Source organism: Silurus meridionalis, chromosome 26, assembly GCF_014805685.1.
Source record: "Silurus meridionalis isolate SWU-2019-XX chromosome 26, ASM1480568v1, whole genome shotgun sequence".
Lineage (NCBI taxonomy): Eukaryota > Metazoa > Chordata > Actinopteri > Siluriformes > Siluridae > Silurus > Silurus meridionalis.
The window spans coordinates 3906690-3927602 of record NC_060909.1 but is presented as its reverse complement, the minus strand read 5'-3'; the positions used below and the strand labels follow the sequence as shown (position 1 = coordinate 3927602).

The following is a 20913-nucleotide window of genomic DNA, read 5'->3' as shown; positions in this document are numbered from 1 at the left end:
CACGTGCATCATGTCTGGGGTTTAGGCTCTGAGCTGAGCATCATGTCTGGGTTTAGGCTCTGAGCTGAGCATCTTGTCTGGGTTTAGGCTCTGAGCTGTGCATCATGTCTGGGTTTAGGATCTGAGCTGAGCATCATGTCTGGGTTTAGGCTCTGAGCTGTGCATCATGTCTAGGTTTAGGCTCTGAGCTGTGCATCATGTCTGGGGTTTAGGCTCTGAGCTGATGAAATACTCAGGATTGAGTGAAGATGTTCATCAGTGAGACTCCTGAGTGGTGTTTTGTTCATCTTCATTAAAGAGAACAGTTACACACACAGATATGTGCTGCTGAACATAGAGAGGATTTGAGCAGCTTGGGCACGGAGTTGGAGCAGTGTGTCGGGGAGGAAACATGGAAACTGTGCAGCACCCACAGAGTCGTACTTTGACTTGAGCGTGTCTCTACACTGGAGTTCAATCAGCTCCATTTGGAGGTTGGTTGGTGCGCTTTCCATGTCAACCACAAATGGATTACTGAGCAGATCAAATTTGCATTTCTGGGCTTCAAAGTCGGTAAATCGCGCCCGCGCACTAACTAAGCATTCTGGGATTTGTAGTATTAGCGGAGCATTCTGGGATTTGTAGTATTAGCGGAGCATTCTGGGATTTGTAGTATTAGCGGTGTATGCGCTATATACTGGCGGGCCAGCTCTAATACACATTTGATATGATCTTGCGGCCAAAAATAATTACTCCGCGGGACAGATTTGGATCTGAGTTTGACACCCCTGTCCTACAGCAACACATTTTAATTTTATAAATGTACTGCTTCAATGCTCTGTAAATGCAAGAGGCAAGTTTAAGGATTCCAATAAGCTTATGATGAAATAAAGAGCAAATCTGGTTGCCAGCATTGCTGGGTCCTGTGTTGGGTGTAGCTGTGTTATCCATCCATCCATTCATCCTTCCATTCATTTAATTCCAATTTTCTGGGAAATCTGAGATAGTCCATCTAAACCAGCTATTAATGTCATCTCCCCCTGGGAGATCCTCAGACATTCCAGACATGCCAAATCCAACTGTGAGGTGTATTCTCTTCAGCAGGTCCTTGGTTTGCCCTCAGATCTCTGTCCACCATATATACATATTTTGTATGTTGACCAAATCTACCTTTTTCCATTCGAGCAGTAACTGAGCTCCTAATAATATCATGAAGACAGGTAAACCTAAAAACCCAAGGAACCAATTCATGTGCACTTAAGTATGCTAAATTGCTAGCAGCCCGGATATTTGCTATTTGCCAAGTGTCATTCTTGAATCTAATCACATTTTTTAAAGATATAATTTGTTGATTTTTTATTTATTTCTAAGAATATATTTATGACAGCAAACAAAATAGCAAGGTTGCAAGGGTTTAAACTCCATGTGCTGCTTCGCTTCTATTACTACTCTGATACAATATTGCCCCCTAGTGGACAAAACTTTAATTAACTAGAATAGAATAGAATAGATCAATGTATTTATTCTAGAGGAAAATGTATATAATATTACTGATTATGTTAATGATACACACTAACACATATATATACATACACACACACATATTTATATGATGAATTACACTTTTTGTGTGTGTGTGTGTGTGTGTGTGTGTGTGTGTGTGTGTGTTCAGCATGTTGGTGGAGCAAGTTAGCATATACATATCTCCAGGTTCCCCAATTTGATATTGAGCTGTAGCAAAGCTGATCAATGATGCCAAATTACTGTATGTGTGGATTTTTGGTACATGTTCTGCTGATCACTTGTTCTGCCAATTCACGCATTGGTTCCCTCTGGGTTCTCTGGTTTTCTCACACCTCCCAAAAACACGATTTAAGGTGCACTGGCTATTAATTGGTGCTATACATGGATAATGATAAATGGTATCACTGTTGTTTGAATATGCATACATGCATATATATATATATATATATATATATATATATATATATATATATATATATATATACATCAGCATATAACATTTTCAGCAAACATTTTTGTATATATCGTCTCAAGGGACAATACTATAAAAATGAAACTTAGGGTGCAATTTTCATCATGTTCATGTTTTTGTCTGTTTGAAAAAACTGTACAAATGTGTGTATCTTGTTTTTATGTTTATTGTGCTTGCTGCTCATAGATTTTTAAATCTTTACTTGTTTCTTTTGCAGGTTTTTAATTGTACTATCTTGCCTGATCCTCAGTGTGCTGTCCACTATTGATGAGTATCAGTCTCTGGCCCAAGAAACACTTTTCTGGGTGGTGAGTTTTGACTTTTATTACTATTTTAAAAATGCATTTTTCTACCCCACTAGGCTCGAGCTAAACAATCAGTATTTGTTCCCTTTCAAATGTAAAACAGGTGTCATTGTAATAAAAAATCCCTGTAAATGTAGTTAAGCATTTACTCTCCAGCAGGGGGTGATAGTGCACTACAATTTATAAAATTACTGGGTTTGGTGGCATGAAGATGACAGAGCAGCACATGTACTAAATTTGGAGTGATACAGAGAAGATTAGCATGCGTTCAAAATCGTGAAGATGACAGAGCAGTAAAATACAGGTCCACAATGCCTTGAATCAATAACTACAGCCAATGAAATGATAACAAATGACAAAAGTTCCCTGCAGTTTTATTGCATCCAATACAATAATAATGTAAAATCATCCGATCTGTAATTGGTTGAGATATCTATAAAAAAAGTGTTTGCAAAACAAACTGCAATTAAAAAACACATTTGCTAGATAAGAGCAAAAAGATATTGACCTGTTCCAGCTGTGATTTTTATGCGAGTCAATTGATTGCTTGGTCGGCTTAATTAACTTTTTTCTAGATTTATTTCAGGTCAACTGACACCCGTTGGCGTAATTGAGGTTCACGCTGTTAATGGCGCTGTTCGTTGTGGGAAGCGATATCAGAAACCACAATAATCAATAACACACTTGATTGTTTGTATGCTCCACCGCTCCAGTCCCATGTGTCCAAGCTAGTGGTTTCCTCCCCCAAACAGCGTACCCTTTGTTTTTTATATTGAGCTATGCTTAATTTAATTACTAGACAACGGCCAGAGACAAAAGGAGGATGGAGAGAATCAATCAGGCCCGGCTGGTACGGTAAAAGGCGAAAGCTCAGGTTTGAGATTATAGTGCGGTGGCGGCTCACATGAGGTCAGAGTTCAGCATACCCGCTGGATAAAGAGGATTAAAGCTATGCGATGCATTCTTTCCAGGCGATACTGCGCATCACAAGTTGCTGCAGCCTCGACACGGAGAATGAGCTACAGGGATTAGACCAGGCTCTGGTCTTGTGTAACAGGTGTTCAGAGTTTTTAGCATTATTGATTTAGCATTCGTTATGAAGCTCAAACGGAGCCCCATTATGACATGGATGAGGATATTTCTCACAGGAAGTAGATCTGCCATGCTAAACCCCTCCCTTTTTCATCCACCCCCACCCCCAATGTTTCCCTGTTTTAATGAGCACAGGCCTGCGTATTCGCTTCACAGCTGTTGGATTGAACAAAGGCATAAATCATGTACATTGATGCCTTTCTGTATTGAACCTGCCTGCACAATGAGCAGAATCTCTTCGCAAAACTGTATATTATTATAATTTTTCTTTTTTTTTAATTATTATTATTCATTAGCAGATCATGGCTTTAACACTTCTTAACTTCTTAACACTGCCTGCAGGAGTCAATCGATGGGACTCATCAGTGCAAATGGACTGAACTGTGAATCCGACTAAGTACAACATTGTTCTCTTGATAGGAAAGCTACTGCAATGCATAACGTGCCACCTGTGTCATTGGTCTGTTCAACCAAGGTGAGCAACATGACACGACAAAAAAGGGAAGCTCATCTGTCAGGAAGGCATGAAGCGTAGGAACTCGCACGGCACAGGCCGATACGTAGAGTTTTTTGTTTTATGTGCCACTAAGCCGCGAAGTCGAACGTGTAAACTCCTTCTATCCCAGGGAGAAATTAGATAGGTGTCATCAAGCCAAGTCTTTATGCTAACGAGGTGTGACTAGACCTCATCAAGCTCTGTTTTCGGGAGATTTAACCTCAGCACTTCTGCTATGAGGTGCCAAACTGCACACAGAGAACAGTACATGCTGCAGACTTGCACTGAGATAAGTCAGAAAGAATACAAATGGCTTTTCATGTTGTCAGTGAAATCTCTGCTCCCACTTTCAAGAACAGCTATAAAACAGTAACAAAAAGCTTTGATAGTGAAACAGCCATGAATAAGTAATGAGCACACACTGTCGTGCTTCACTTATGTCCATCTGCAGTAATGTTTCACCGATTTGCCAAAGAGAGCATTACAATTGGCCCTGTTTGTCATTTAAAGCGAATAAAAGAAACTAAACATTACCCAGAAGCCTTTACCATGTTATACCCCAAACAAAATGACAATATGTTACAAGAAGTTGTTGTTTACATGACTAAGGGGCATTAACAGTGAAGAGGTGAAAAACACTTCCTTTCCCCCCAGAGGATTTGAATATTCCACAGAAACAATCAAGAGTTGCAAAGGGTGTGAGGAATGACCTTAGTGACATCTTTCACCTCACTGATAAGAGCCTTCACCCTCCCCCTCATTTGGCTCTTGTGTTTCCTTTGTATATTCTGGAAACACAAGGGACTCTGCAGTGTTTTTTTGTGTTTTGAGCAACAGCTCACATTACAGGGAGTTTTTTTGTTTTTTTACAGGATTTTTGTTATTTTAAAAAAACCAATCCAAAATTGTTTTTTTCTGAAGTTAGGAGGGTAGGTGGCGCACTAATCTCCAGCTTGAAACAAATAACCTGATTTGTTTTCATTTGTTGCTCTGAGCACAAAGGACCATGCAGATCAATTATGCAGCACTGCAATTTCTGTTTGCCTTTTAAAATCAGAGTAAATCCCTGAAATATTATTTCTACTATAATATATATATATATATATATATATATATATATATATATATATATATATATATATATATATATATTCAAAAATATTGTCCTGTCAATCAATTTACAGGACCCAACCGTAAATATTCCAGGCATATAGTGAATGATGTGTTCTTGAATACGTAACCTTACATGATGGATATTAATAAGGTCAGCCAGTCCTTACCAGCCTACTCCATTTTACTTCATTGACCTTTGGCGACTACATTCCAGCTACATTTTGTTGGGAAATCCCACTGCCATGGTAACAAAGGAAGAGGCCTTGCATCTGGTCCCTCGTTTCCTTCTTCTGCCTTTGAGCTGCTCTCATGGACCCCATGGCGCCCATTGGCCCTCCACCCGGACCTTTTAGCTGACAGCTGGTCAGTGTGGTCACTAGCCTAGACTTAATTAGAAACTCAGTGGGCTAAGTCACTGGGACAAACGGGGTGAGCTCAGGCGTCTCACCATAGTGAAAGTGCAATCCAGGAAATCGTTTGATATTTGTGCGGATGTTGTGTTTTATTTTAGTACTGGATCAGGATTCACAATGGAACATTCTATTAATGGGAAATTGGTGTAACAAAAATAGCTAAATAATAACTAGATGAAGCAAAATATCATTAAATATCAAACTCCACCAATCACAATTTTTACAGTTAGTTGTAAGTCACTAAAAGTTTTCTTTGTAGCGACCCTTTTGTCATTGCAACATTCTTTTCGTATTATATAATATAATATGTAAAAATGATCAAATTTGTAGTTCAAGTAAATGCTGTGTTGTCATGATACTACCTGACTCACACCTTACACTCTCTTGTTTCTGTTTTGCTGGAAAGTTGCTGTATCAGTGCAGGATGAAAGCTTTTTGTGAATGATTAAATGCTGACCTAAGTTCTTTAAATGAGAGATCCTGAGAGACATTTCAGTCATTTCAGGTGAAAAAAAAATCCCGCTTGACATCCCGTTTAAAGGTTGTTCGTCCCGACGTCATCTCCAGCCTTGTTTTCCTATGCCATCATCTCGTCTGCCCCATCATCCCTGCTTCACCCCTCACCCCCCTGCTGGACTGATCGTGTTGTTCTATTCTAATGGGCAGTTTTAACAAGCTGCCCAGTGACTGTAGTTGTTTTGCCTTTCCCAGGCTGCTTGTCCAGTCTGTTCCCAGTTCTCCAGACTGCTTGTGGAACAGAGGGCATCATAGCCAGCCTCATAACTCATACTTGTCTAATTCCCTCACCAGGCAGACTCTGTGCCTCCTTTTGTTTGTATTAGTTAAAGAGTGAGACTGCTGTTGCTGGCCGTGACCATGAACTGGCTTTGTGTATTGCCACATGATGCCTGTCAACTTTGCCTCGGTATTAGTAAGACTCTATTAAACTCAGTATGTTCTGCAACAATACTCGGAGAAGCTCTGGCATTCAAATGATGCTTGGTTGGTATTATAAGGGGCCAGACATATGCCAAGAAAACACCATTACAGCACCACCACTAGCCTGAAGGCCGGCTAGATTAATGGTGTTGGCACCAAATTCTGACCTTACCATCTGCATGTCAGAGCAGAAATAAACATTCATTAGAGCTGGGGACATTTTTCCAGTGTTCAGCTGTCCAGTTTAGGTGAGCTTGTGCCTATTGTATTCTTAGATACTTGCCTTTTGGCAGACAGGAGTGAAACCCTATGTGGGATGTGCTGTTATAGCCCATCCTCAAGGTTCAGTGCATTCTGAGGTGATTTTTATGCTCACCAAGTTTCAGCCCAAACCAGCCGTTCTTCAGCAGAGCATTTCTGGCTTTAGAGCTGCTGTCCCCTGGATGTTTCTGCATGATTTTGTCTGCAGACTGTTTTTTTTGCATGAAATTCCCAGGAGATCAGCAGTTTTTGAAATGCCCATCTCATAAAAACAACCACGCCACCAGTCACTGAGATCACACTTTCCTCATTCTGATATTTGATGTGAACATTAGATGAAACCCCCTAAACGGTGTCTACATGATTTCATGCTTTTTGCTGCTGTGAAATGATTGTCTTATTGGCGATTCGGTGTATAAATTCCTTTGTAATGGACAAAATATGATTTAGATATTTAAAATGTAGACATTTCAGAATAAATTGTCTTACATGGGCCATTGTCCTGAAAATATACGTTACAATGGTTTTAAACATGCTATTCCTCTAGAAAATTTGATGCTCCTAGTAAATTCAAATCACCACCATTTTGTTTTTCCACATAAGGAAACCTCATTGTCTACCTTAATTTGCAACAGGCGACTGTGGTTGCTGAAATGAGTAAACACACTTTAGCGTAATTCCAGCCCAGTTAAAACGAACAACCCAAACAATCACCATTGTCAAACTTATGAAAACCGCCGTTGTCTAAACAGGCTAGAAATGTCAATGCATATCTTCTTCCTAGGAAATAGTGTTGGTGGTATTTTTCGGAGTGGAGTATGTGGTGAGGCTGTGGTCTGCAGGATGCCGCAGTAAATACGTGGGGATTCTGGGGAGGCTCCGCTTTGCAAGAAAGCCCATCTCTATCATTGGTGAGAGTGTGTTCACTGGGTTCATTGTTTAGTATGTTCAACCCACAGGCATTTTCCAAGTGCCTGCATAATTATGTCGTAGTAATGACTGTTTTGCTGCCACTGATTACATTTCCAACCAATTTTTTTTTCTCTATTTTTACCACAGACTTAATTGTGGTGGTGGCCTCGGTCATTGTTCTTTCAGTAGGATCTAATGGGCAGGTCTTTGCTACCTCTGCCGTCAGGTAATGAGGATCGAGTTTGTTTACAAATATTGCAAGAGACTTTTATTTTATTTTAAAAGATATTTTGCTCTTGGCTTGGCTCTTGGTATTAATGATGTGCTTTTTTGTGCATATTTCGGTCCAGAGGCATCCGCTTTTTGCAGATTCTACGAATGTTGCATGTGGATCGTCAGGGAGGAACCTGGAGGCTGCTTGGATCGGTTGTTTTTATCCATCGGCAGGCAAGAGAATCTCTTTCACTCTTTCCTTAAAGTGTCACAAAATGCATGTGTTCAACAATACACAGCTTGTAAAACATTTCTATGAAATGACTGTTTCTCAGGAACTGATCACAACTCTCTATATTGGATTCTTGGGTCTGATCTTCTGCTCGTACTTTGTGTACCTGGCAGAAAAAGACGCAGTGGACAGCAATGGTATCACAGAATTTTCCAGCTATGCTGATGCTCTGTGGTGGGGAGTGGTAGGAAAAAAAACTTCACAGTCCAAAGCTATGCAACCAATTTCTATTTTCAGAACCATTCCCAACTCATGCATTTGTTTCCTTTCATGCTTTAGGTGACCGTCACGACTATCGGGTATGGGGACAAAGTTCCACAGACTTGGATAGGAAAAACGATTGGTTCCTGTTTTGCTGTCTTTGCCATGTCATTCTTTGCCCTGCCTGCTGTAAGTCAGATAATCCACAACAACATTGTTTTTTTATTTCTGCAACAAAATCAGTATAATATACACAAACATGATTTGCAGGGAATTCTAGGTTCAGGCTTTGCCCTGAAAGTCCAACAGAAACAGAGACAAAAGCACTTCAACAGGCAAATTCCTGCAGCTGCCTGTCTTATACAGGTCAGATTAAAACCACAGATTAAACCTTCATCTACCTTTTATTTGCTTTGACATGAGTGAATTTGATTATTTCTGTTTATTTTTTTTTTTATTCCATCTGGTTTCAGACTTCATGGAGGTGTTTTGCAGTAGAAAACCCCGACTCTTCTACCTACAAGATGTTTTTGCGAAAGAAGCCTCTGTTGTCAAGTCAAATGATATCCAATCCTAAAGCTAAAAAAACTGTATGCAGGAAAGATCATTTTTCACCTTCTTGCTTTAGCCCTAACTCTCCCTCTGTTTAGGTCCGAATCAGCAGTTTTAAGTTTATGATAGAATTAGACACGAAAATTTATTTTATTTGGTTAAGCTAAGTTTACAAATCATGTTTCAAAATCATATTTAAATATATCCAGATAATGAACAGGACCTCATGACTTGAAAGAAAACCAACTAAAACTGATGTAACTTAAATTTTTAGGTTTTTTTGTTTTCGTAAATTGTATTATTTGTATTATTCATATTATTCGTACGTTTATATCGTATTAATCCTGGTGATTTTTCTTTCACTATTGTACAGAGAGACTACTATCAGGTGTCTTTTGTGTCCATCTAAAATCACAAATAATCTAATATCTAGTATTTAAAATTAATTTAAATATGGGATATCTAAAAAAAAAAAAGCTGCCCTTTTTGTAAAATTTTGTTTTAGTAAAATGCTTTTTATGACTGTCCAACCTGGAAATAGAAATAAAATATAAAAAAAATATATACAAAAAAATTAAGTATAAAAGTATAGAAAACTATAAAGAATAAGCAAAAATATTATTATAAAATTATATATATATATATATATATATATATATATATATATATATATATATATATATATATATATATATAGTATAGTTTTATAATTATATTCTTATTTATATTTTATACTTTTTATACTATTATACTTATATGTATAAATGTATATGATGACTATATATCATTATCAGATTTATATGTTCTGCTAAATGGATTTCAGCACAGTGGTCTGCATGAGTATTTCCTCCTTCTAAACCTTTCCACATTTTGCAGTGTTACAACATCAATCTAATATGGACTAATATAAATACTTCCCCAGTTGATAGCACCATGATTCACTGTGATTGTAACACCCTGGACTTTTGTAGTGTATACAGTACTTACATTTAGTATTTCCTTTTGCTTTATTAGATAAAAATGAGAAGAAAGATGAAACCCAGTGAGAAAAACAATGGCCCAAATTCTCCAACAATCCCTGCAATCACCTTCGACTCAGTGTCTGATGATGGCCGTGACCAAAGTCAGGATACAGTGTACAGTACTGAAACATCCGGTAGTATCAGTAGCTTTGTGGATGGTCTTTACACTAATCGGCTAAATCACCTATTTTTTTTTTTCTTTTTCTCAGTTTTCACTGTAATTGCCACTCAAATTGTTCAACAATGAAGATCTGCCTTACTTTTCTCCCTCTGTTCTCTGCTCACAGTAAAAGCATTTGCTCAGAGAAGATTTGGTGAGCTGCTGTTAGTGTCTGCTGCTGCATGTCTTTGCTGTTAATACCACACTCTTGCCATAAGATCGTGCCAATGTGTGCGTTTGTGGAACCTTCTCTTATGCGTGCTATGTAGTTATTGCTTGAAAACACTCCAAGGTTTTTTTTCATGTTTTTATTTCGATCATTTTTGTTTACTTGGCGCATGATCTGGCCGCTTGATATGAAGTTCTTGAAATTTGCATCTGGGGTCAATTCTTTGGACAGACATGGTGAAAAGGTTCGATAAAGCAGAATATGTAATGTGTATTACTCCCTCCCCTTTGTAGAACAACAGCACTCCTGGACCTCAATAACCTCCTTCCAGTTCTCCCCTCCTCCAGGTAATCTGATCTTAGCTATTAGGCCTGTTTACTTCAACCTAAATAGCACTGAAATAACAGTTCATACGGGGAGAGGGAGGAAATACTTATTTGTGACACTTTCCTCCTTTTGTGTGCTATTGTTTTGGACTGAAAGCTTTGACTTATGGCCTTTAAGCATAAAAAAATAATAAAGCGAATTAGAATAGGCCTGCTGTTCTCTCGCTGCAGTGCAAAAACTGTTTTTCGAAAAATAGCAAAGATCTTTTTAGATGGTGTGATGTTTTTAGAGCTTCCTGGTTCCTTGGCACTAGTTTGCCAAGACTTGTGCATGTCAGACTGTGATATCTGCCTTCTTACTTCAATCTATGAATGAGTTAATGTGTGTGCATTTGTAGTAAGGCAAAGCTCAGAGTTATTGGAGGTGCAACCACGTCCCCCTTTGGAGAGGAACAATAGTTTTGCTGAAGACCTGGAAATGGAAGCAGAGAGGGACATCTTTCTCATGCCCGTCTCTCATGTGTCAGAGTGAGTATCAGCACATGCATCTGAGAAGCACCACATTGCCTACAAGTCTCAGAGAAATAAAACAATCTCAAACATGACTGATGGTCCATGAGTGCTGCTTAGAACTTAAAAATTGTGTTACGTCATGAACAGGGTTTGTGATTCAGGTAATATTTGTTACTGCATCTAACCAGTAATGACATTTAGACACTGGTGTACTCAATTACTAGTTAGTGACCTAGCATACAACAACACAAGTCTGTAATCATGCAATTATTCACAGCAATCATACTCATAGTACAGGTTTCAAAAAGAAATAAAGGAAATGAAAACTCCACTGAGAACATCATGGTTTTTACAGCAAAAACCACAAAGCATTAAACTAATTGTAAAAAAAATGGGAACGATCATAATTTGAGGTTGTGTAACATTATGGCATGCTGTTAGCAAAGAGCTGGCTGACTAACATGCTAACGAAGCGGAAAGTTTGTAAGGAGCAAAAAAAGGCACAAATTGGTGGAAAAATAAACACAAACAGGCACAAAATTGCCCTGAATTATCAAAACCTTAAACAAAACGCTTTGCAATGTCAGCAAGAAAATAAAAATAATAAAAATTAAACTCCACATTACTTTGGCTCAAAATTGTACATGGGACTTTTTGCTGTTGAGACATTTTTTTAAAGACTCCCAAATGACCGTAGGGTTTTTTTTTCCTGTTTCTGAAAATGACTCTTTGTGCTGAATTACACAATTAGCTAGCTAGCTATTTAAGGTCACTAATGGTCTGATAGTGTTAGAAGCTAGCAAGTGAAATATAAATTTATCTAGGGTGGAAGTTACATTTCTTTGGCTTATTTGAACCATAGAACATCTTATTTGATTTAAGAAATACAAAAAGGATGTCATGCACATCTGAAGGTTGAGAAATTAAGTTTTAAGTTGCTAAAATCATGTTGAGTTGGTCAAAATTTGCCAGCTGCAAAAATATGTTCTGTCATTAGCAGTGAACTAAACTAGGATCCGCAGACCAAGACCATGGTGACCTCTGATTTGACCTGCCATGCCATATATCTTCTTCTTCTTCTTCTTTCAGCTTCTTCCATTAGGGGTCGCCACAGTGGATCATCTGTCTCCATACCCCCCTGTCCTCTACATCTGCCTCTTTCAACCCAACTACCTGCATGTCTTCCTTCACCACATCCATAAACCTCCTCTTTGGTTTTCCTCTTTTCCTCCTTCCTGGTGGCTCCATCCTCAGCATTCTTCTACCGATATACCTCATGTCCCTCCTCTGCACATGTCCAAATTATCTCAATCTCGCCTCCCTTGCTTTGTCTCCAAAATGTCCTACATGCGCTGTCCATGCAATGCTATATATGAGAAGACAAAGAAAGGAAGAGAAAAATCTTTGGAAACATAAAAAAATAAAATAAAGACTAGCTTCATGTCTCTCATTAAAGGGCACTGAACATCTGTATTAGGCCGTGAACTCATATCGTAAATTTGACTGTTTCGTATTGTACTATAAGTTTCACTGAACTAGAGCTTTGACATTAAAACTGCATTAGTTAAGCAGATTAATAAAGTGCAACCTTTTCTTCACCCATGGCCCTAAATCAAGTTTAATTATGGCCCTTCATAGTAAAAGCTATGGGCATCTGTAGTTTATGTCATCAATCAGATCGATGCTGAAAATGGACCACGTTAATGTAACAAAAATATTGAAGTGCGCTTGAGGCAATGAGGATATGAATAGGTATAAAAAGGATTGCATGTTTTGTTCACAATTATTCATTGCCATTATTGTATTTGCACTGTCCTGTCCTTTAGAGAAGTTTCATAGTAGTGGTCATTTTAATTGCTTATTCCTGACAGTTTTTTCTTGCCTGTCTTTGGTTGACATTAAATCGGTTGTCAGAGCCAAATAAACCTTTCGCAACATTTCCTTGACCTCGAAATGAGGTTTGTGCACAGTAGCCATCTTTATCATAGGTTAAAACCTAATTATCTGTTGTTACTATCTATGTCTCAGCAGCCTGATAATTGCCTGAAACTCAGCTAAGATCTGTAAAGCAATTACAGCTTTCACACCTAACAAGCTTTATTCCCCAGGAGAGCACCATCAGTCCTCGTTAAAACTATTTAGGGGTTAAAGATGCAGAAAAAAGGACAGATTTCTGTTGCCTGGAGCCATGCGGTTTCCATGGGTGTGGATTGCCTGCGAGTGGGTTATTAGTTGGACTTCTGCGGCCCATTTGCCATGTAGCGTTTGGAACGGTTCAAGTGTACGCTCCGCTTGCTGTTTGTGTTCCACAGAGACTGTGTATGGCCTTTTCTCCTACAGACACATGAAACAGAGCGTCTCAGTGCGTTTGTGGCACGTGACGTCAGGAGCTATCGCTCTCGCCGACTCTAACGCTTGAATAAATGCAAATGGACTGTAAGAATGTGGCCACTTATATGATGGATTGATGTTTTAACTGGCAGCAGGCGTACTCCACTAGAGGGCAGTGGAGATTTTGTTTTTCACCCAATGCTCCTAAAGAGGTGTGTGCAACCAGGCAACTTCCAGGGATTTTTTTTTTATTATTATTATTTCAATGACTAAGCAACTTTTGACTGATTTTTCAAGAAATAAATTGCTCTATAATTCCATAGAAAGACAAAAATCAGCAAAAAATATAATCAGCAAAAATATATACAGATTGGGTAATCTCACACACACTTTAATATTGGGACATCCGTGGAAACATTAGCATTAAAAGCATTTTTCATCTTGGTAATATTTGTAGAATAATAATAATAATAATGAATTAAATTATTATTAATATTAATAAAAATGATTAGGTGAAATATATTTATTGGGTGAATTATTATTATTATTATTATTATTATTATTATTATTATTAATATTAAACCTGGGCCATTACCTTTTAATCACACCTTCCTTCCTAAGGATTGCCCTTCTGTCTACAAATCATTTATAATAGTGCCAGTGTAATTTGTAAAAATGTGCATAGAAATGTGTGTAGAAGTTAATATGATAAGGTTATAAGGTTATAAATGTACCTATATATACTTTTTACGAGAAAAAATCTGTAAAGAGGGATTAGTTCTCAATATTTAGTAATAAACTGTAAAAAAAATTAAAAAATAAATAAAAACAGTGGCCTTCAAATAGTTTCTTATAATATATTAATCTTATAACACAATAATATTCTTTATCTAATGATTTTCATAATGTAAAATAAAATAAGACATCTGATAGCCAGGTACTGATAATACAGAAATATCATTTAGTAATGCTACAGATGGAGAATCAGGATCATGACCTTTGATTACAAATAATGAATGTGAGGAAAAAAAGCCATCACAGATCATATAAATGTATAACAGCATCTTCATCAACCTCATAAGATTGTATTTTAATACTGAAATCTTTCTTTCCTCATAAATATTTCTCTTTAAATGTAGGTATGGATTTTTTTCCCCTCTCAGATGTTTTATTCGCTTCCACCTTTCCTTCTTAAAGTGCACACATATTACATCTCCTACACAAAAGCTCTCTTGTCATTGCCTGCTTCTGTTTGATCTTTGAAGTTTAATGAGCTTTCACTCATCTCACACTGAGATGCAATGGCAACAGCTGTCTCTCTCCTTTTCTTCTGCTCCTGCTCGCTCCTTCTTTCTTCCTCCCTCTTTCTTTTATTCCTTCTCCTCTCTCTTGGTGGGTGTGATTGCATGTTTATTTGTTTGCGTGCTACGGAGCAACAGGTCACTCTAAACGGCTTGAAAGTAGTGAGCAAAGAAATATTCTTACATGATATCCCTGTGCACTCTTATGGCCTCGTTGGTGCTTGCAATCTTTCTCCTGAGATGACTTTTGACCTTGGCCTGTTAACTTAAGAGGGCAGAGAGGCCCTAAGCCTTCATCCTCATATCTGCAGCTGAAGCAGCTTGCCTGCACTGGGGGGTGGGGAGAGAACAATGCCATTACTGCGTTTCTGAGACTCCTATATGTGTGTGTGTGTATATATATATATATATATATATATATATATATATATATATATATATATATATATATATATATATATATATATATATTTATATATATATATATATATATATATATATATATATATATATATATATATATATGTGTGTGTGTGTGTGTGTGTGTGTGTGTGTGTGTGTGTGTGTGTGCACACATTCACATAAGGCATCTTTACACTAACTTGTCGACATAGGTAAAGTTAAAGAAAATAATTGTAAAAAAAAAAAACATCGCAGATCAGTTACAGATGATGCTTTTGAGACTCCTGTATGTTTGCCTTCACTTGGAATTCCGTCTACAATGCTACACAGACTCGACAAAGCAAACCCGTAGCTGATAACATGGCCAAGGTGAAAAGAGATGGAATCTCAGCAGAAGCAGGTGCATGACTGAGTGAGTAAGTGAGTGAAAGCACGAGTGGCCGTCTGCTCCTGCTCCGATCAGCTCCTCTTGCCTTATGACAGTGGGGTGTGTGGTTTACCAAAGGCTCAAAAGATTGATTTATTCTCAGCAAACAGAGAAGGGTTTCTTGTGGCTGAGGCAGGGCCCGGTCGTCCACTCTAGCCCTGAGACAAAGAGCCATTGTCTGCAGCTCTACACACTCCAACAATGGCCTGATTGACAAGCAGCACTAGTCGTACTGGGCTCCTGGCCTACGACTGCAATAGGAGCTTTGTTAGAAACACTCTTATCGTAAGAAACAATCACCTCCAGGACTGGTGAGACTTGTGCTGTTCAAAAAAAAAAAAAAGAAAGTAACATTTTGAGCATAAAAGTTAGTGTTAGTGTTGCTATGGTTCATAATAGTAACATAATATTTGGCATTTAACACATAATTATTTTAGTCTTTTGCAGCACAATAATTTCATTAATATAATGTCAATATTACACACATTAGTTAATAATGGACCATTATTTAAATATTGCATACATTTGCCACATGTCAGTACCATTATTAATATTCAGTGAATTATTGAGGCAGGGTTGAAAGACTTTCTATCATGCCATACAATTATTTATGTCGTCATTAGATGTCTTTTTTTTTTCGAAGGATGATTGAAAAAAACAGTTGAATTCAACTGAGCACTTTGTCAGTTTGTGGTAGAATTGAAATAAATTCAATAGACATATATATTATCAATAGAAGCTAGTAGCAAACAACAACAGCACATCATTTAAAAATACTAATATCACAAGGTTTGGCCCTCTGAATATACACTATGAACCTCACAGAGAGTCATCATATTAAAATATTTTTATAGATGTTGTCTTAAGTGAAATATGGCAGAAATGATAGCCTTCCTGGAGTTCCTTAATAGAACTGACTTAATGTACGGTACTGTCTGGACATAATATGCTTCAGTGTCTAGACTGCTGTGCATGTGTGCCCGTGTGTGTGTTTGTGTGTAAAACCGAACAGGAGTGTGTGAGGCATGATGAATAGGACAGGATCGTTGGCTCACTAATGCCTCTTCAGCGCGGCTTGCCAGCACAAGTCTCTTTAACAGGGCCGTCACGGCCACCCTTTCTTTCCTCTTTAACAGTAATTGCGTTTCGTTACAGTGTGTCAGGGCTAACAAGAGACCGAGGAGAAACAGAGAGAGAGATCGAGGAAGAAGGGGGAGAAGACAGATACAGATTGAGATAGATAGCAGGATCTGCCATTGCATGTAATTGTAGAAGGCTCACTTGAATGCTGTCAGACAAATGTGTAAAATATCGCATAAATCAGAACTTTATTATGGCTGCAGATAGATAAAGTTCCTGCTTTATTCAATTATATGTAAAATGCTTTTGAAAAAAAAAAAAAAACACTAGTTAATTTGCTGGATTTTCCCATTCTGGGTTTTGTAAGGGACTTGTAAAAAATTGGTTCAGGGAAAAAATATATTTCTATAATACTTTTAACAAGCTTTAAGCTATATACAGTAGAAATAAATGTTTGTAACTCATAAATTAGTCCCTATAATTTTAAACCCCAAGAAAAAACTGGCTGAACTGATGTTAGGAAGAAAACCTGAGATGAACAATGCTTAAGAGGGGAACCCATCCCAATTACAGCCTAAGGCCATAATCCCCTGCTTAAATATGACTCCAGTAAAAGTAAAAGTACTCCATTTTCATTTCAACTGAAGTAAAAGTACAAAAGTACTCATAAAGTACGTATGTTGGAGGCATCCAAAAAAGTATGAAATATTAAATATTTATTTAATCGAGTATTAAGCTGAGGTTTTTCATATTGCTTCTGAATTCTTCCGTAGTCAAAACTGCCATAATGTCCCATTATACCTACCATTATACCATAATGTCCCATTATACCTACCCTTATCCTGCCATGAAAACCGACTTTTCAATAGACAAGACTCTACAGTGAAAGTACTGATCTATGAGAACTATATTTCAATAATTGATGCAATTCAGCTTCCTATTCTCCTAAATTTCATACATTTTTAAGAGAATTTTCTATAGTTACAGACACACTGTACTCCACACACACACTCTCACCAGAGCTGTATGATTGCACATTTAACACATTTTAAAACTGGACACTTCACAAGGTTTGGCATAAACTGTAGGATTTTTTACAAAAAAGTAGTGAAGTAAAATTTTCCCAAAATGCAAAACTTCTATAAAGTACAGATACTTGTACTCAAGTATAGCTAACTAAGTAAAAAAAAAAAGACTTACTGCTAACGATTTTAAAATACTAAAACCCCATAAGGCCATGCTCACAATTACAAAAATAATATTATAGTTATATATAATAAAAAATAATATTATAGTTATATATAATAAAAAATAATATTATAGTTATAAATAAAATATTTATTTTCTTAAAGACAAAAAATAATATTTATACACCTACATTTTTACATAACTGGATGTACAGCTATGAATATAAATCCTCTGCTTGGTCTTTCTCCAAACCAATGTCTCGCCAAGATCATCTCCTATTATTTATCCCATTTATACAGCATAAATTTCATCAAAAATTTAACGTTTGTAATAAATCGTGGAGTATGATTTTTGATTCCCTGACCTAACATAACTACTTACTTGTGGTCTCTTTTTTCTTTTTTTGTATTTATACATTGTGTTGTGTATATACTATATACTGTATTATGTTTATTTTTTTCTTTACATATTTGCACATTTATTTTTCTTTGCTGCTGTAACAGAGAAATTTCCCCACTTTGGGACGAATAAAGGTATATCTTATCTTATCTTATCTTATCTTATCTTATCTTATCTTATCTTATCTTATCTTATCTTATCTTATCTTATCTTATCTTATCTTAATGCAAGCAGTTTGTCTCATAGAAAAGCCAGTGGCACAGATTTAACTAAAACCAAACAGGGCTTGTGAATGTGGTCTTCTGGAGCATGACTTAAGAAGAGGATATTGTTTTTTGTGTTGTTTAGTAAAATGCTACTTTTGCTATGTCATATGCACAGGGGTTGATCTGCGAAATGACGCATAACAAAGAACAAACCTTTTCTGCATTTCTGATCTTGAGCAATGTTAACGTAGTTATAAATAGCTGTAGTTATTTATAGCCGTATATGAAGATGTGCCAAATGACAGTTTGTTGCCAGGTTTTGGGAGCACAGGGGGAGCAGGTTTGGGCGTTTATTCATGTTGTAATCCAGCGCTGTGGCGCTCCGTCTGAAACGTAATAAGGATATTTAATACTGGGTGTACTAGTCTGGCCCTTTGATGATCAGGATGAAAGAAGGCTTTGCTTGACTGAAGCCATGGGGACCCCTGGTTCGATGGGCGTGTGTGTGTGTGTGTGTGTGTGTGTATGTATTTTTGTGATGTACTTCAGCAAGCCGGACGTTATGACCTGTGGTCCTTCAGTACCTGTCGTCTAGTCAATGATTATCAGGCTGCCCGAGGATCGCATGCGCTTATCTAGCGCTGGACACTTATAGAAACGTCATGGAGGCATTTGAGCCGAGGGCAGACGAGTGGGACAATGTTTGGGCTAGCGTGTTTTATTGAGCAGAAGCCCCAACCCCCCCCATATCCCTCCAGACTGAGGCTAATCGCTGTGCTGTTCCCCTTTTGCTGCAGGGGGGCTATTCTTAGTGCCTCCAGCCTTTTAGTGCCCCAGCGCTGCACTCCCAAAGCCTGCGGCGCAACACAGCCACACAAAAGCACTTCAACTTTTGACTCAGAGCAGCGAGGACAAGAGTGCACTCTGACACGGCTAAGGGTGGGGGAGGGGCAGTGTTTTGTGTGTGTGTGTGTGTGTGTGTGTGTGTGTGTGTGTGTTTGAAAGGGGGGTGCTATAGTAACAGACCCTCGTCACGTGATATCTATTCTAGGCCACAAAGCATTTTCAGGACATTTTAATTGCTTAATTCTGGCATATTCGTGCAGATTTATTAATTTTTTTGCTGAGCACAGCAGTGTGTAGTCCAGATTCCAGCCTGATGATGTAAATTGTTTGTCATTAAAACTTCACAGTGGGGACTGTATTGGTTTTTTTCATGTGTGGAAAGAGGAGATAAAAGAAAGTGACGTCTATTCATTCGTTGTTCCCTCATGTTTGCGGAAAAGCGTTCGTTCACATCTCTGTGTTGTCTAACGCCCTCTCCATGGGTTTTATAACCGCACAGCTGTGTGTTTGTTCGTTTTTGTGTGTGTGTGAGTGTGTGTGTGTTTGCATGTCCCGGGTGCTGCTCCAGGCTAATGTCTCTAACTTTATCTTGATGATAAGATTAACGAGGAACTCCAGAACCTGATTGCTTTCCTTCCTGTTTATCTGGTCCCGATAACGGTCCGATTAGCTCTGTTGAAAAGTCACATGAATACCACTTCCAGAAAAAAAACACTCAGATATATAAAATATTTAATATTATAAATAATACCCATGGGTTGTTATGTATAACCAAACTCTGCATTTTGAAAGTCAGGCAGATGCCGGAGGTTGTGTGACGTTATCACTCAGTCTGAGCAAGCCATGCAGAAAATCCCTTTCTGTCCCTTCAACTTGTTTACTTCCCCTGTATCCTTGTTAATGCTGAAGAGTTGTGAATGTTTACCATAATACGGTTCGAAATCAGAGCCAGGTTTTTCTCAAGTTCATGTTCATTCTGCCATGCAAAAAATGAAAAACAACGCAACTACGACATCAGTTCAGTGTTTAACGTATGACACCTTGTCATGTTGAACACACCCTGCACATGTGATGTAGGTGGGCAGGCTGTTCAGAGCAGGGTGTTGATGGCAGTAATGGAGTGGCTGTTTCCTGTCCCACGCTGCACCTCTTTGATCTTTATTTGCTGTGCTTGTGACTGTCATTGTCGCAAGCACAACATCCGTTAGCATCCACGCAATCAAGCGATCAAACGCACATGTCGTGACTTGCAAATGACTCCAGGAGATCATAGCGTGACAGTTTGGGCTTGATAGCTTCTCCGTCATGTTTATGGGACATGCTCATTAGACTTGTGGACATTTTGTCCTATAATAGCAGTGTATTATTATTATTATAAAATTGACTTGATTTAACCTGGTGAGCTCTAATTGTATACTAATCTTTGCAGATGTTTACTTCTTTGGCTTCTCATTTGCTGTTCCAGACATTCTCTGGTTTGTTCACATCTGTCTGCTACTGATATCAGCCCCTGGAAGAGAGACTGCTATTGCTGATTGTCTCTTACTTGCTTTATCAGTTCCAGGAGATCTCATTCTCCTCTTTTTTTTCCACATAGATTCTTGCCAGTGTCTGCCATTAGCCAGGCTTTGTGCCAGCACCAAAGGCAGATGGTGACCCTCATGGGGTCATGAGACTAGCGTTGCTATGCTGGTAGTCAGGGATGGGGAAAGGAAGTGGTGCTGTCCCCTAGACAGATGGGTCGGTTCCCATGTTCTTCTTCCCCCCAGATCTCTCTCA

General features: G+C 38.1%; 1 protein-coding gene across 3 annotated transcripts in view; it reads left to right on the top strand.

Annotated features, from left to right (window-relative positions):
* kcnq1.1 (potassium voltage-gated channel, KQT-like subfamily, member 1.1) overlaps nucleotides 1-20913 on the top strand; it is a 48860-nt gene that overhangs the window by 11481 nt on the left and 16466 nt on the right. Inside the window, exons 2-13 of one of the 3 annotated variants that reach the window (XM_046840595.1) lie at nucleotides 2193-2283; nucleotides 7379-7505; nucleotides 7654-7732; nucleotides 7857-7953; nucleotides 8055-8195; nucleotides 8291-8401; nucleotides 8483-8578; nucleotides 8686-8802; nucleotides 9779-9920; nucleotides 10074-10100; nucleotides 10409-10462; nucleotides 10840-10969. In XM_046840595.1, coding sequence (XP_046696551.1) covers nucleotides 2193-2283; nucleotides 7379-7505; nucleotides 7654-7732; nucleotides 7857-7953; nucleotides 8055-8195; nucleotides 8291-8401; nucleotides 8483-8578; nucleotides 8686-8802; nucleotides 9779-9920; nucleotides 10074-10100; nucleotides 10409-10462; nucleotides 10840-10969 — 1212 coding nt within the window. The remainder of the gene's footprint in view (nucleotides 1-2192; nucleotides 2284-7378; nucleotides 7506-7653; nucleotides 7733-7856; nucleotides 7954-8054; nucleotides 8196-8290; nucleotides 8402-8482; nucleotides 8579-8685; nucleotides 8803-9778; nucleotides 9921-10073; nucleotides 10101-10408; nucleotides 10463-10839; nucleotides 10970-20913) is intronic. The other 2 variants (XM_046840596.1, XM_046840597.1) reach the window with 2 other exon arrangements.